Source organism: Girardinichthys multiradiatus, chromosome 4 (genome assembly GCF_021462225.1).
Source record: "Girardinichthys multiradiatus isolate DD_20200921_A chromosome 4, DD_fGirMul_XY1, whole genome shotgun sequence".
Lineage (NCBI taxonomy): Eukaryota > Metazoa > Chordata > Actinopteri > Cyprinodontiformes > Goodeidae > Girardinichthys > Girardinichthys multiradiatus.
Window position 1 is genome coordinate 41,960,069 of NC_061797.1, and position 16,900 is coordinate 41,976,968.

General features: G+C 38.3%; 2 protein-coding genes across 4 annotated transcripts in view; one reads left to right on the forward strand and one right to left on the reverse strand.

Moving 5' to 3' along the window:
* LOC124867033 (non-muscle caldesmon-like) overlaps positions 1-8,057 on the forward strand; it is a 32,265-nt gene extending 24,208 nt beyond the window's left edge. For all 3 annotated transcript variants that reach the window (XM_047363216.1, XM_047363217.1, XM_047363218.1), the window contains one exon: positions 7,864-8,057. In XM_047363216.1, coding sequence (XP_047219172.1) covers positions 7,864-7,889 — 26 coding nt within the window. In that variant the 3' untranslated portion in view covers positions 7,890-8,057. The remainder of the gene's footprint in view (positions 1-7,863) is intronic.
* Positions 73-16,366, reverse strand: LOC124867032 (mucin-3A-like). Its single transcript, XM_047363215.1, has 2 exons — positions 14,264-16,366; positions 73-7,650 (listed from the first exon to the last, which is right to left on the reverse strand). The coding sequence occupies exon 2, from the start codon at positions 7,639-7,641 to the stop codon at positions 1,954-1,956; it is 5,688 nt and encodes a 1,895-aa protein (XP_047219171.1). The 5' UTR covers positions 7,642-7,650; positions 14,264-16,366; the 3' UTR covers positions 73-1,953.
* Between the last annotated feature and the right edge of the window lie 534 nt (positions 16,367-16,900).

Consider the following 16,900-nt stretch of genomic DNA (forward strand, 5'->3'; position numbering starts at 1 on the left):
CATATACATATATGAAATATATATGAAACACAAGTAAAGTCGTGTTTGTTAAATGTATAAAGAAATAACCAGACCTTTTATTTTAGGTTTAATAATAAATGAACATAAACAGACAAATAGATTTGCACTTTATACATTTTTAAAAATCAGACAGTGAACAAGGTTGTATTAAGCATGGGTATAATAAGTGGGGCTTTGCTCATTTTATGAAGTTTTCTTGCCTATCATGAAGGAAACTGCTCTTTTTGATCATCTTTATCAATAATCATCAACAATCTTTATTAAGGTCAATTTTAGAGACAAAAGGGGTCTATACAGTAAAAAATAACACCTTCTTTAAACCTTCTGTGGTAGTGATATCATTCTCCAAACCTTTTTAACATTCCACTTCTATTTACACTTCTTCAACCTCTTCTTCAGCTTTCTTACAGTAGTACTCTTCACTATCATCTTTTGCCTAACTTGTTTTTTATTAACTTTACATTCTAGTGACCGTATCAATTGTAACCAGATATTAGTTTTATCCAGGATTTAATGGTGCTCCCATACTTGGCTAGGTCAAACCATAATAATGGAGTTGGTAAATTCTGTTTATACAGGGGGCAAAAGCATGAATATACAATTAAAAAGGTAAGACATGAAACTTTTACATATGAACATATTTCTTATCCAAATCTCTGCCCCAAAAATAGCATAACCATTGAGCTGAACCAAAGCTAAATGCTAAAGTTATATCAATACTAACATGCTAATGTTTTGAAATAGCATATCAGCATTCTTAGAAGTAACAATAGATTTATATTGTACCATAAGCTAATGATCTATTAGCTTTAGTCAGTAAATGCATAATTAATTATTTTTGAATTATTACTCTTCTAACTTGACAGAAATATCGTCACAATAACCAGTTTCAAGATCTTTTCAGCTCCAAAACTTTTGCTGTGGTCCTCCAACAGCTTTAAAAAATCTTTTTAAATTTCAGATTTTTTTCTCAACAACGTTTTATTGTGTGTAAATTTGAATGACCTAAGTTATGTCACACATAGGTTTAGGATGTTTTAGTCAAGTTGTAAGACATCTAGCTTGGCTAAGATGAACCAAACACCCGTTTTTGCCCATTTCATGTATTCATTGAGCGCCATCACTTTCAGAAACCTACAATTATTGTTACTAGTCATTTCAGCTTCATTCAACTTAGTTTGCTTTGCTCAAATATGTCCTGTCCTGTTAATCCAGGAATGTAAAAGCCCTTTTTATCACAGAGAACAAAATATGCCTGTCTACAACACACTTAAAGGTTATTTATTTTAGAAAAGTAGAAAAGGAGCCTGACAATTTATCTACAGTGCAGGCGTTCCAAATCATATCTATGACATTATTACCAGAAAACAGAATCTAGCAATTATAACTGCAGAGTAACTACTCTAATTTTCTTATGATTTCTTGCTTTGTTTTTTACCAAATTTCATCCTTATTGAATTTGTATTAAAGGTGCAACAAATGGGGGGCATTTAAGGTAACCTATTAATCCTTTTCAAGATAAATGCAGCAATATGTAACTTAAAAAAATCTAACTTTCGGATAAAATTATTACATACATAGTTTGACTTATGAAAGAGGTCTTTAATCTCAATGGGATTTTTTCTGGTTAAATAAAGTTAAACAAATAAATACATGTTAACTTTTTCTTTGTGACTCCTTAAACTTTTTTCAGAATGAATAGAAATGTTGAAATTCCAAGCAATAAAATCAAAACAATTTAAGTATTATTATTATCAATTTCTTTCCCTCAACATAAAAATGCACTTCCTAAGTACAACAGTATCAATTTTACAAAATCATCTTCCAAACATCTATTACAGACATCCAACTATTTTAGCTCACATTTCCCAAATAGCATTTCCCCTGTGAGTCCTTTTGAATTCTTAGTTTGTTGTAAATCACAATGATAAATCACGCATGAGCCTCATAATTTACATCCTTTTTAGTCGGACCAAATCCTTTTGCTGTTCTGTTGAAATCCTTGCGTTCCTCTTCCTGAGATTTGCGCTTTATCAGCCCTATTTCAAAAGCTGCTGCTATTTTAGTCAGCGGCTTTTCTGCTGCTTCCTTCAGTTTCCTGGCATCAAATCGAGGGCTGTACAATAAAATAGGGAGCCGGTTGACAAATGATGGCACCACTACCTGTTCATCTTTAGAGGACTTTTTCTGTTCTGGATCTTTCTTGTTGGAATTAATTTGGTGCATGATTTTGTCTTTGGTAGAGAACATTTGAAAGAGCAGTGCATCCCACATCTTTAGTGCCTTGGGCCCTTCTTTGTTCTGAGCAACCTCCTGGTTCACATCCTGGACAGCAGGCGGCATTCTATCAGTCCCACTAGAAGTGACCTGAGGTTTGTCCACTGTATCAGGAAATCTGGGTTCCTCTGGCTCAACAACCATGTGCTTTATCAGCCGTGTCCATCCACTGAGCTTGCCCTTAAGACCTTTTGGCTTCTGGGTTGGTTTTTGCTCTGTGGATGAGGTTGATGTTCCCTCTGGTTCCAACTGTTTCTTAGTAATTGAAGATGCAGTTGATGTCAATGACTTCATGAAGGATTCGACAGCTGGGGCTTTCTTTGGTGTACTTATGGCCTTCAGAATGTCTTTGCCTTTGAGTCCAGTTTTTAGCTGAGATGACGGTGATGTTCCTCTGTTTGGAGGTGGAGCTTTTACTGAGACCGAGGCCTGAGGCAGAGAGGCAGGAGTGGCAGAATCAATCACAGCATCTTTGACTATGGACGGTTTCATGACAGTGTCTGTTTCTGTCTTGTCAAGGGAACCACTCTCTAGTGTTTCATCATTATTCAGGTGCAAGCTAGCCTGGATTGGATTGATGAGAGACACTGAAGACTCTGGTTTTATTAGTGAGGGTTTGTTTTCTGCAACAGCAGAGGAAGGTATTGATTTTACTAGCTGAATAGAAGGTTTTGCTTTTAAAGCAGATGCACTGTTCAAAACTGAGTCAGTATATTGGCTGGCCATACTATTTTTGGTAATTAATGAGGAGAGAGTTTCTTCTGTGTATGGGTTTGGACATTGGTTTGTTTTTATGTTTTCCATTGGGATAAGTGGTTTTATCTCTGAGATTGAAGAGTCGTTAGCTGAAGATATTTTAGTTTCTGGTTTTAAGGTATTTTCTTTGACTGACTTCTCATGCTGCTGAGCTGCACTGTTTGGTGTAATATTTTGAAAAGGTGTACTGGGTGAGTGTTTTGGTTGTTTCACATTAACTGGCAATGGGTTTGCTTCTGTCAAATCGTCCAAAGAAACAGGTCTTTGACAGGACTGGGGTAAAGTAGGAGTATACATTTGTTTTGGTGCATAACACACTCTTGGCTCAGGTAATGGAGAAGATCTTATTGCTGCCCATGGTTTATTTGTAAATGGTAGACTATATGGGACTTTGAAATCTTTGGCAGCTTCTTTGAGAGGCTGTGTGGTTGAGTGATCATTTAAGGCAACAAATGGAAGGGATTGAGGATTTTCATTAAGGCCATTGGTTTGAGATGTTGTTGGAGGCTCATTGGTAGTACTAAACTGTTGAGATGTATTTCCAGGCAAAGGTATTTGATTGGGCTTTATAAATATTGCGTTTTCACGTTGAACATTTATACCAAATGCATTAGTCTGAATCTGACCAGATGCAATGGACGGCTGAGCCTTCATTGTGGATGTTACAGAATGTTTGGTTTTCAATGGTGGGCTTGCCAAACATTTATGATCCATAACTGGCTCAACAACAGAAAAGCTCTCGTTTACTGTAGTTTTAATAATTTGGCACATAGGTATCTCTATTGATCTGTTCACATGCTGAAGGTTTGGAATCAATTTAGCCCCAACAGGCCCAATAACTGATTTTTCATTGATTGGAGAGTTTGCTGCAGGTTGACTATCCGGTTTTAACTGTGGACTTATTGGTGGGACTTGCCTTATTGTTGGACTGCAGGGCACCATAGTTTTATTGGTTGGCAGAGTATTAGCTGCTGGTTCAACCGCCCCTGCTGACTCTGCTAATATTGTTAACGAAGCTTCCGTGTGAAGTTTGTTTGGAACTGTGTTTTCAGTTGATAGAATAGTTTCGACATTGCTGCGGAAACCAATATTTGATTGGGCTGTCAAGTGCTGAGTAGCTCCAGCTGGTGTAGATGAAGTTGTGTTTGTAGAAGCTTTAAGTTGGTTTTCAGGAAGCTGATTGGATAATTTAGATTTATTTATTGGCATACTTAGGTTTCCTGTTTGTTTTGGTTCAAAACTTTCTGCTATGGCATTTCCTGAGGAAAAATGAGAATCAACTTGAGTGCTTAGCCTATTTTTTGTAGATTTTGTCAATATTTCTGTAAATGTGTATGAAGTTACACCAACATTTTCTGCTTGCACAGCTTGACTTTGGAAATTCCATCCCATGTTATTTTGTGGCTTTACAGGTACATTTGCAGGTATAATTGTTAGCTGTTCTAACTCTTTTGTTGGCACATATAATTGGTTTATCTTTATTGGAAGACTAATCTTGGTTGTAGTTCCAAGGATGACATCGGTTTCTGTTTCCGTGGTAGGTTTAATTGGTAAAATATTTCCATCAGATAGATTCGATAAGTTTGATGGGAACGAATGGAAGTTGTTTTTTAGATCTGAGTTTTTTGTGAATCTTTGAGTTTCTGTACTGTGCAGTTGCATAATTCTTTTGCTTGTCCTTGGTGAGGATACTGAGCAGATATCATATTGCCCAGAGCAAAGAGATGCTGTAACTGGCTCATGTGGGAACATCAATTCTGTGGCAGGGATATGTGGTTCTTTTAATATTTTTTCTGTATAATCATGAATGTCTTCTTTATTTACAGGTACAGAAGACAATATGTTTCCAACATTTGTTTTATTTGTTATAATAATGCTTTTGCTTGCTTTAATTTGGCATTTGATCTCATCATAGTGTTTATCTTGAATACCTTTATTTGTTTTACCAGCCAATGGGATTTCTGAAACCAGTTTAGTAGGCTCTTTTCCCAAAATGGCTGTGTTGTTTAAAATTTGGCCTTCTGGGAATTGACTCTGTAACTGGGCTGTGGTGTTTGGAAAAACGTTTGTTTCACTGTCTGCTGCATTTGTCATAGACTTGGTGGCAGGTTGAACATTCACACCATGAAGTAATGATGGACTGACATTAATAGGATTTATTTCCATTTTTCCTGATGGCTCATTTATATTTGTAACTCTGGATGCTGCAAGGCCATTTTTAGCAGACACAAAATTTGTTTTATCAAGATTTGATTGTTTCTGGGCAACATCTACCCCTTTCGGTTTAGGTTGTGATTCTGCATTTACCTCTTTGATCAAAGGTGATGAGTAAATGTTTGGACCCATGTTATAAGTATTATTAGGAGGTGTTTTTTGACCTGCCTCTACTGAAAACTGCACCAGACCTTTTGTGTGTACCTCACCTGCTTTAGGCACTGGTATTGGAGCCTCTGAGTATGAGGCTTCTGATGCGGATGCATCACTTGTGGATTGCAGTTTTGTTTTCTCTGCCAGTTGTAAGGGAAGGTTGTGTTTTACTGTTTCCAGTGTAGATACTTTTACTGACTTTATTCCAACATTCTGAGTTTCACTCCAACTTTCCCCTATGATGTCATTGTTGCAGTTTGTGAAAATCCTTTCATCTGGAACCTTCGAGTGAGATGATTGTTCTGTTGGATCCACAGAAGTGGGATCCACAAGTTCATTGAAATGCTTTTCTTGCTTTAAGACATTTGAGTCATCTACAGGTTTGTCTGTGTGGGTTATGTCTGAGTTTTCATCAATGAGGTGATGCGACATACTTGTTCTTATTCCACCATAGGCAACATACTCAACTGGAGTTAATCCGTAATATGTAGAACGTGATTTGGGCTTTGAACTTGCTAATGACATTTGTGTCTCCAAAAGTGATGTCAAAGACTTGCGTGCCTCCACTACAGGAGGGCGATAGGTGGAGAACCCTTGACTTGGACTTTGTGATCCTTGCATTGAAATCGAAGGTGTAGGGCTACGATGTTTCGGTACAGAAAAAAATGATGGCACCTTTGGCAGAGATGAAGCTTTGTTTTCAGAAACTTGATCTGTTTTGGGGTTGACAAATGGTGTTATTGTAGGTTTAACCACAGGAAATTCAGGCAAATTTATACTCTCTGTGTGGTATGGCTCACAACTAACCAAACTTAGATTCACTGTACTCTTCCATGTATTGGGAATCTCTATCTCCCTACACATATTTTGTTGTTTGTTGAAAATTGTGTTATTGTCATCAGTTTGCTTTTGTTCTTCAGTCACAGTTGGAGGTTTACCCAAAGACCAAGTTGGAACTGCTGAATTGTCTTTAAGTGCCTCTTTCTTAATGACTTGTCCTTGTAAATCTTGGAAGGAGTTGAAAGCAGGGTTCGCATTGGATAAAACTGGGTTGGGTTTTGATATTTCAAAAATAGGAGTTGATATTTGAGCTGGCGTGTAAGCCAAAGGCAGAGCTCTCACACTCTGAATCCAAGGTGAAAACAGTTCCTGATAAACATTTACTGATGGCACAGAGGCTTCCTGACAGAATCCTGCAGATGATGAGACTCCTTGATGGGTTGGGTTCATAACTGTGAGGTCCTGGACAGAGACAGGTTTGGAGAGCTCATAAAATGTTGCCTTAGATGTATAAATCTTTGCTTGCTTGGCGTCATTCTGTGGCTCTTTCACTGCATTTACAAGAGATATTTTTGAGGCAGTTATTTCAGAGGACATCTGTTGAAGAGCACCATTGCCAGTGCTGCTGGCTGTGTTAGTTTTAGTTAATGTCTGTCTCTGAAAATCAGCCTTTAGATCAGTGTTTGTCTCCCTCTGGCTGGGAATGAATGGTTGTGTATGAGTGTTTGAAACTGATAGAGGCATTGGAACAGGAGATAGATCTGCAATGTGAGAAGGTGCTAGGCCTGGCATGGAGTTGGCAGCAGCAGCAGATAGGGTCAGGCTGTGGGTGGATATTTTTGGGCTGCACTGTGACATAGCAACTGGAGAGATTGTTGTGACTGACCCATGGGAATTTGATGTCATGCTGAAGGCTGGGGGAAGACATGGTGCAGAAACTTGCTCATGTAGTGTTGAAGATGTCAGAGGTGGAACTATGAAGGGGGAAGCATCGTCAAATAGGAAAGAGGAGCACTCATACAGTGGAGCCACTTGCAGTTCAGAGGTCCTGATCCCAGCTGGGTGGGACAGAGGGTAAAAGCTGTTAGTTTGTCCATTGGCACTGCTGTGAGGGTAAGGGAATGAAGCTACATGGTGATCGTAAAAAGAGCCAGAGGGAAAACTGGAGACACAAGAGTCAGAAATGTAGACTGACTCTGGTGTCCTTGGTGGGCTGCACTGGTCACTGTGCTCTAGGTCTGTGCTTGCTTCATTGACAGGTGACAAACAGGAGCGGAAGGGGATGGGCGTCTGAGAAAGGCTGCCTTTTTTCCTGGCTCTCTTCTTCTTTAATTTTTGAAGCCTGGCATTGTCTTTACCTGGTTTTGGCAGTAAAGGTGGAGGATACTGCTGTGAAAGGTCAGGCTCCAACCCATTAGTATAATAAACCTCCATCAGCATTGCACCTTCCTACCAGAGAGATGACACACAACAACATATTTATTGTCAATTAGAAATGTGAGGGAGACTATAATAAAACAATTAAGAAGCCACAGAATGAATTTCAAGCCCCCTGAGTAGTTTCATGTTCAATCAAATGACTGGAAATAGTTATTCTACCAAAATAATGATCAGTTTGTCCAAAGGACAATAGTTTTAACATAGTTTTTTCTTCTTTCACAGCTGGACAGTTCTGTGAAGATTTGTGAAACACTTGTTTGGAATTACTGGACTACAAGCCACTATCTCTTGACAATTCTCTCTTTGTTGAGTTATAACCTGGAAAAACACCTTAATTCTTCTTTTGTTTTGTTTTCCGGACAATATCTCTGTAAATTTGTATCTTTGAATACAATTAAATAAATCTGAATAAAATAGTTCTTGGTGTTCAATTTCTTTATCCCTCCTCTGTTAGAAACTGTTGTTTATTATATATCATGAAGTACAATCATCCTCATCTACAGTGCTCCCAGTATAGTATTCAGCTGCTTACTGGCTTTACTGATATAACCCCTGCCAATGGCTTGGAGACAAGTGTGAGATCTTATAACACCAGATTAATTTGCACAGCCAAGAGATCTTAATTGGGTGCTGAAGATGCTGCACAGCTACAAGACACATCTGAATTAGAAATAGAATGGCATTTAAAGAGGCTTCTTATAGTAGGTCAGCTTTGAAATGATGACAGACAATTTGTTAAGATAGTCTTCTTAGGAAACTGACAGGTTTAACAATGACCTCTGCAGTAAATAGAAGTAAACCCTAAATAATATGGCTTAAAAATACAGGAGGGTGTCTGGGTTTATGGAGCAAGGATGGTATATCTAAAAAATGGAGGCTTAAAATTACACAAATAGTAAAATTTAAATAATTGGTCAGTGTTGTTACATAAACAAAGACATCGTAATTAGTTGATAATAAATGTAACACATTAATGTAATCAATACTAATGAAAATCTCAAGTTTTAAAAGAAGTTGAACTGTGAGTCATGTTAGTTGCACTTTCTCATGTCAAGCAGAAGCAAAGGCTAAATACTTCCCTTCGTCTCTAAACATTTAGGTCCCTCCCCACTAATACTGACTGTTTGCAAAGGGAACCTTTTCTGTTGCATCTGCACCTCTGACCTGCAAGCAAAACGTTTGTAATGAAATGATTTGTTTTTTAGAAAACATTTTCCAAAGGAATATTATTAAAAGCTCATAAGTGTGTTGTAGCTTACAGTATCTCACAAAAATGAGTTCACCCCTCACATTTTTGTATTTTTTTATTATATCTTTTCATGGAACAGAACTGAAGATATGACACTTCAATACAATGTAATGTAGTCAGTGGACAGCTTGTATAACAGTGTATATTTGCTATCCCCTCAAAATAACTCAACACAGCCATTAATGTCTAAACTGTTGGCAACAAAAGTGAAGATGTCCAAATTGTGCACAAATGTCAATACTTTGTGTGGCCAACCATTAGTTTCCAGCACTGCCTTAACTCTCTTGAGCATGGAGGTCCCAAGAGCTTCACAGGTTGCCACTGGAATCCTCCTTCACTCCACTAAAACAACATCATGGAGCCGGTGGATGTTAGACGGGGCAACGGGGCGATGTTGGTAGGGGTTTGTCCTGTAACCGGTGGGTTGCCGGTTCAAACCAGCTCTATCCGTCTTAGTCATTGTGTCCTTGGGTAAGACACTTCACCCACCTGCCTGCTGATGGTGGTCAGAGGGCTCGGTGATGCCAATTGTATGGCAGCCACACTTCTGTCAGTCTGCCCCAGGGCAGCTGTGGCTACAATGTAGCTAACCACTGTCAGTGTGTGAATGGGTGGATGACTGATTGTAGTGTAATGCGCTTTGGGGTCCTCGGATTTGATAAAACACTATACAAGTACAGGCCATTTATCATTCAGAGACCTTGCGCTCCTTCACCTTCCATTTGAGGATGCCCCACAGATGCTCATTAGGGTTTAGGTCTGGAGAAATGCTTGGCCAGTCCAGCACCTTTACCCTCAGTTTCTTTTGCAAGGCAGTGATTGTCTTGGAGGTGTGTTTGGGGTTGTTAGGTTGGAATACTGCCCTGCGGCTCAGTTTCCAAGGGGAGGGGATTATGCTCCGCTTAAGTATGTCACAGTACATGTTGACATTCATGGTTCCCTCAATGAACTGTAGCTCCCCACAGCCAGCAGCACTTAGTCTGCTTTGATAGTTTTGCTTTGGCATTGCCAAAAAACTACATTTGCTCTATTATATTTTGTTTTATTTTATGTCATTCCACGACTTTCCGTTTGAAATCTTTAAGTTTACGGAGCAATCACAACTGTACCAAGACCACCTCCTAAATGGTCTTGGTACTGTTTGTTTGTGATGTGAATGTGATCTGACCTCGATGTGACACAGCTAACAGGTGTTTGCTGCAAGCTTGTGAGGCAAATGTCTCCCATCGCCCAGGTTGGCAAAAACAAAGGCCATGCATCTTTTTGAAAGCATAAAGCCCTATGCAACTTTCAAGACATCTTCTCAAACTCCATTAAGTATACTGCTAAGATAATTTTGCCTAAAATATTACCTAGAAAATATTAACAATGGGATTACATTCTCCATGTGTATAATGTATGTGTAGGTTTTGTGTAATTAATTAACCCCTAAAAGTAACTTTTATGTTCCAGAAAATGAACCTCAAAGTTCCAAAAAGTAACCCAGATAAGTTCCTGCAAAGTATTCACTTTCTTTGAACATGTAAATAGCATCAACCTAATTGGTACATTTAAGGTAAGGTCTAGAAAATTTCCCAAAAGTAATATGTAGGTTTTGTGAAATAATCTATACGTTGTGGGTGAGCTATAGACAGGTTCCTGTAAGTTCCAGGAAGGCAGCTGTTAAATTCTGGAAATAACCTCTAAGTTTAAGGAAAATATTTCCCTACCCCAATATATACAGTAAATTGCATGAAAATACCCTCTAGGTTCTGGGTAAGGACTGAAATTGAAGCTGTAAGTTCCAAAATAACCTGTAATGACTGGAAATGAATCTGTAAGTTTCATGAAACATCTTCTAAGTTATAGGTAAGTTCTGGAAAGCAACCTGTAAGAAACTAACTAGTAAATTCCAAAACGTAACATCTAAGTTCCAGGAATGTTCAGCAAGAGGAACCTGTACGCTCCATTAAACTACCTTGAACGTTCTTGGTATAAAAACTGACCTATAATGTCAGATAAGTTATTCTTAAGTAATCTGCAGTATCCAGAAAGTAAATTTTAATTTCCAAGTTCTAGGTGGGCTACCAAAATTAACCTTCAAATTCCAGGAAAGAAGCTTGCAAGTCCTGGATGATAGCAACTCCAGAGAAGTACTGGCTGCATCATTTGCTGCTTCTGAAAAATCAATTTCGCCATTCTCAAAATTTAAAGCTAAACAATAATTTTTTTCTTTGCATTCTCTTCTAAACTACAAGGTGTAGGGATGTTACAATACATAGATGTCCCAGGTAAGTATGTTTGTGTTATAGTTACAGTAAGTGAAACCTAACAAATTATTATTAAATTTTTTTTTTTTTTGCCTGCTAGTTGGTTTTATTTTATTCAACAGAACAGAATAAAATCCTTTTTAAATAAAAACTTCCTGTCTCAACCTAAAAATGTATAAAGATGATCTAAAAAACGGCTGCAACAAGAATGCCCAGTGAGTAACTAAATGGGACATAGAGCAGTTTAATCAGTTGCAAAAGCTTTTGTTTGATTCATCTTTCTTCCTCCATCATCAGAATCAGAATCAGCTTTATTGGCAAGTTTGTACAAAAGTTTGTACAGACAAACAAGGAATTTGACTCTGGTACACTTTGCTCTCAGTGAAGATTTTGTTGTTGTTTTTTTTTTTTTTGTATACAGTACAGACCAAAGGTTTGGACACACCTTCTCATTCAAAGAGTTGTCTTTATTTTCATGACTATGAATATTGTAGCTTTACACTGAAGGCATCAAAACTATGAATTAACACATGTGGAATTATATACTGAACAAAAAAGTGTGAAACAACTGCAAATATGTCTTATATTCTAGTTTCTTCAAAGTAGCCACCTTTTACTTTGATTACTGCTCCGCACACTCTTGGCATTCTGTCGATGAGCTTCAAGAGGTAGTCACCTGAAATGGTTTTCACTTCACAGGTGTGCTCTGTCAGGTTTAATAAGTGGGATTTTAAGCCTTATAAATGGGGTTGGGACCATCAGTGGTGTTGTGCAGGAGGTGGATACAGTACACAGCTGATAGTCCTACTGAATAGACTATTAGAATTTGTATTATGGAAAGAAAAAAGCAGCAAAGTAAAGAAAAACGAGTGGCCATCATTACTTTAAGAAATTAAGGTCAGTCAGTCCGAACAATTGGGAAAACTTTGAAAGTGTCCCCAAGTGCAGTCGCAAAAACCATCAAGCACTACAAAGAAACTGGCTCACATGAGGACCGCCCCAGGAAAGGAAGACCAAGAGTCACTTCTGCTGCGGACGATAAGTTCATCCGAGTCACCAGCCTCAGAAATCACAGGTTAACAGCAGCTCAGATTAGAGAACAGGTCAATGCCACACAGAGTTCTAGCAGCAGACACATCTCTAGAACAACTGTTAAGAGGAGACTGTGTGAATCAGGCCTTCATGGTGAAATAGCTGCTAGGAAACCACTGCTGATGACAGGCAACAAGCAGAAGAGACTTGTTTGGGCTAAAGAACACAAGGAATGGACATTAGACCAGTGGAAATATGTGCTTTGGTCTGATGAGTCCAAGTTTGAGATCTTTGGCTCCAACCATCGTGTCTTTGTGCGGCGCAGAAGAGGTGAACGGATGGACTCTACATGCCTGGTTCCCACCGTGAAGCATGGAGGAGGAGGTGTGATGGTGTGGGAGTGCTTTGCTGGTGACACTGTTGGGGATTTATTAAGAATTGAAGGCATACTGAACCAGCATGGCTACCACAGCATCTTGCAGCGGCATGCTATTCCATCCGGTTTGCGTTTAGTTGGACCATCATTTATTTTTCAACAGGACAATGACCCCAAACACACCTCCAGGCTGTGTAAGGGCTATTTGACCAAGAAGGAGAGTGATGGGGTGCTGCGCCAGATGACCTGGCCTCCAGAGTCACCAAACCTGAATCCAATCGAGATGGTTTGGGGTGAGGTGGACCGCAGAGTGAAGGCAAAAGGGCCAACAAGTGCTAAGCATCTCTGGGAACTCCTTCAAGACTGTTGGAAAATCATTTCAGGTGACTACCTCTTGAAGGTCATCAACAGAATGCCAAGAGTGTGCGGAGCAGTAATCAAAGCAATAGGTGGCTACTTTGAAGAACCAAGAATACAAGACATATTTTCAGTTGTTTCACACGTTTATGTTCAGTATATAATTCCACATGTGTTAATTCATAGTTTTGATGTCTTCAGTTTGAAGCTACAATATTCATAGTCATGAAAATAAAGACAACTCTTTGAATGAGAAGGTGTGTCCAAACTTTTGGTCTGTACTGTATACAAAAAAAAAAAAACAACAACAAAATCTTCACTGAGAGCAAAGTGTACCAGAGTCAAATTCCTTGTTTGTCTGTACAAACTTTTGTACAAACTTGCCAATAAAGCTGATTCTGATTCTGATGATGGAGGAAAAGTGGAAAATAATATCTTTATAAATGTACATATATACACAATTGACTTTACAATAGAATATAAACATATTTAATATATATAACATCAGTTTAACAATGTCCTGTGAGTCAGTCAGTCATTTTCTACCGCTTATTCCATAGTGGGTCGCGGGGGAGCTGTTGCCTATCTCCAGCAGTCTATGGGCGGGAACAACATCCTGTAAATTTTCCAAAATGACAAACTGATATTTTTTTCAAACAGAGAGGAAAAAATATCAGTGAAATCATTCAGAATAAGTAGTGTAGTAAAAAGGATAGTGTTTGTGAGTGGCTCTAGAAGAGATTCACATTCTAATTTTAGTGCGACGGAAATAAGAGCAGCACCTGCTGCCTGCTGTCCTGTACTCAGTGGAACCGCTTCAGTTCTCCTGTAATCAATCTCAGGCTCAAATCCTCTCAGAGCTGCTCTGACTGCACACTGAGCCTCCAGTATCCATGTCAGAATGTCTGTTAAATTTTACCCTAACTCCCAATCTCCCTAATTTCTTCTGGGAGCAGGATCCTTTTAACATTAGCAGAATATTTCATTTTTTACAACCTGGAGCTTGAAAACTGTAAATGCTGTAAAAGAAAAAGAATTTAACTTAAATTCTTTCAAATGCTACTGATTTGAAATGCTTTCCTGTTTTTGAGCAAAGGCTTGTCATGAATCCCAAAGGAGTCAAAGAGACTCCTGTCATCACAAAGACAAAAAGCCCAGCTGCAACATGAGACGGACTCCATTTAAGGCTCTGGGGTTGGACATCTGGGACATTTTCACTCCAGCAGCTCAGAAGAGGAAAAGTGTAAGATTAGCTTTGTGTTAAAAGTGGACCATGACCTCAATCCATTTAGTTATAAAGCAGTTTATTAGATGAAATTACATGTTTTTTATACAATTCTTATGGATCTAAAGTCTTACCTGACTTGGACACTTGTGTCACTTGGGTTTCCTTTAACTGGCTGTGAAGGAAACAACAGTCTGATGTTAGAGAGGATGTACACCCAGTTGGTCTGTGTAGAACTCATCAGATTAAATGTTTAAAAATACTACTATTTTCATACTGTGCAGATTTTGTTAATCTCTGATTCATGCTTATATTTATCTGTCTAAGCACAAGTTTGTGCAAGGCATGCAACATGCCCATCCTCTTGAGGATCATCTTAATGTGTGAAATGCATCAAGCATTTGAGATTACATATTGAGCACAAGCTGTTATCAAACTCTAAGGCACGTTTGCAGGTCAGCACCTGGTCAATCCATCAGGACCTTTCATCTGAACTAGCAGCAGACTCTCAGTTTGAGTGGATTACCTTCAGCTGACGGGGAAAAAAACTGTTCTCTGCTTGTTAATCCCGGCTCAGAGTGCCACAGGGCCGCCTCATCCTGAAGTCAACTGGAGCCTTGGGGAGCGAGCAGTGGTGCCTGCAGACGCTCCAAAAATAAAGCTGTTGCCTTCAGTGTGTGTTGCAGGGGCAGATGGGGGTTTCCAGGCCACCTGAGACGGTGGAGGTGCAGCCCCTACAGGCGGACGATGGCCACCTCCACCTGGAGGAAGGTGGAGGTGCTGAAGCTCAGAAGCTTCAGCAGGATAAAAAGACCCTTGATTCTTCTCAACAAGCTGCCACTATAAATGTAACTGGATTTTAACTGATTCTAAAGTTACACATCTCATAAAGGAACAATTATTTAGAGAACCTTAGGATAGGTGATTTTAAAATCAGTAAAATAAACTGATCTTAGAGGCTTTACCTTAGTAGCAAAAACTACTTCACCATGTGAACAGATTCAATTTACAAATAAATTTACAAATAAGAACCTAAATATTTTTTTCCTGAATCTGCTGATAATTCTTAATTTGAAAATGATTTTTCTGTAAAATTATTTCATAGTTAATTAGCATAATACAACCAAAGCATTTCTTCATTATTTTGATAAACATTCTATCAAATTTATAGCATAATGTCACCATCTTAAAGACAAGCTTTTCTTGAGAAAAAAAAAATTGGGGATTAAATTATTCTTTTGCGTTTTCATGAGCCACCATCATACTTCTTAGCTATTACAAGAAAAATCCAAAAAGTCAAGATGTGTTTTTCTTTAAGCCTCCTTTCCTTCCATACAACCACTAGAGGGCTCTGTGATTTCAATGTAAATTATGGCCCTATAAACCCATAATAATAAAAAAGAAAATAAAAGGACATCTCATTTCATCCCACTGCAAAAACTATATGGTAATTTAGATTAAAAGATAATTTTGTTACTCAAAATACAAAGTACAAAAACATTCAAATTTCTTAATTTATTCGAACAAATAAAATTATCTCAAATCTTAAAATATATTTCGTACATAAAACATTTTGAAGAAACATTTTGCCAAAACAATTATGACCTCTAGATTCTATTTTATTTTTCATTCATTCATTCATCCACTTAGCATTGCTACTGTTAACAGCCACAGAGGTAAGAAGGGGCTGTTGATATATTAGGATGACGTATAATTTGATCTGAATCTGACTGGACTGAACGGAACTGAATTTAAACTGACAAAACTACATGAATTACATGAGCGTGGATATTGCCTTAATCTCTTTACACTTTAAAATAGCATCGTATGACTCAGTGACACAGTACTGAGTATAACTGCACTTCATATTATAAGCAGAGCTTCTCTTTTCCATCCATTCTCTACACCCACTTATCCTTTGAGGGGTGGGGGTCTGGTGCTTTTCTTCAGCAGTCATTGGATGAGAGGCAGGGGACACCCTGGACAGGTCACCTTTCCATTACAGAGCAACACAGAGACACAAGGGACAAACAACCATGCACACACATTCCTACATAAGGTCTATTTTGAGAGACTAATTAACTTCATGTTTTTGGAAGAAAGCCAGAGATCATGTAAATTCCTGCCCAGGTCTGGATTCAAACCTGGGATCTTCTTGCCACAAGGCAACAGTGATCATAACTGTGCCACTATTCAACCTGTGTAAAAAAAACATTGATGTGAAATCTATACCCACTTTTTAAACCGATTCTTGAATAAAAAAATGTATATTTATCTTGTATGTGTGATTTGTTAAAACATTTCTCTAAAGTCCATTCTCCACTGCCTTTACCTGTTTTACATAGGGTTATACATCACAAAAGAAAAAATCATTTCTATGTCGCTGAAATCTGTAAAACAAAAAATGATTAAACAAATAAAGCCCCCTTGAAAAAGAAGGTAATTATTCATGGGAGGCTGGCTCCCTGGTTTAATTCAGAACTGCGCACTTTAAAGCACAATGTTAGAAAATTGGAGAGAAAATGGCATTCTACACACCTAGAGGATTCCTACTTAATCTGGCAAAGTAGCCTACTGTTGTATAAAAAGACACTTCGCCAAGCCAGAACAGCTTATTTCTCATCATTAATAGAAGAGAACAATAATCCTAGTTTTCTCTTTAGTACAGTTGCTAAAACTTACACGGCGTCATAGCTCTTTTGAGCCATCCATTCCCTTAGCTCTCAGCAGTCATGACTTTATGGGATTCTTCTTAAATAAAATTTATTCAA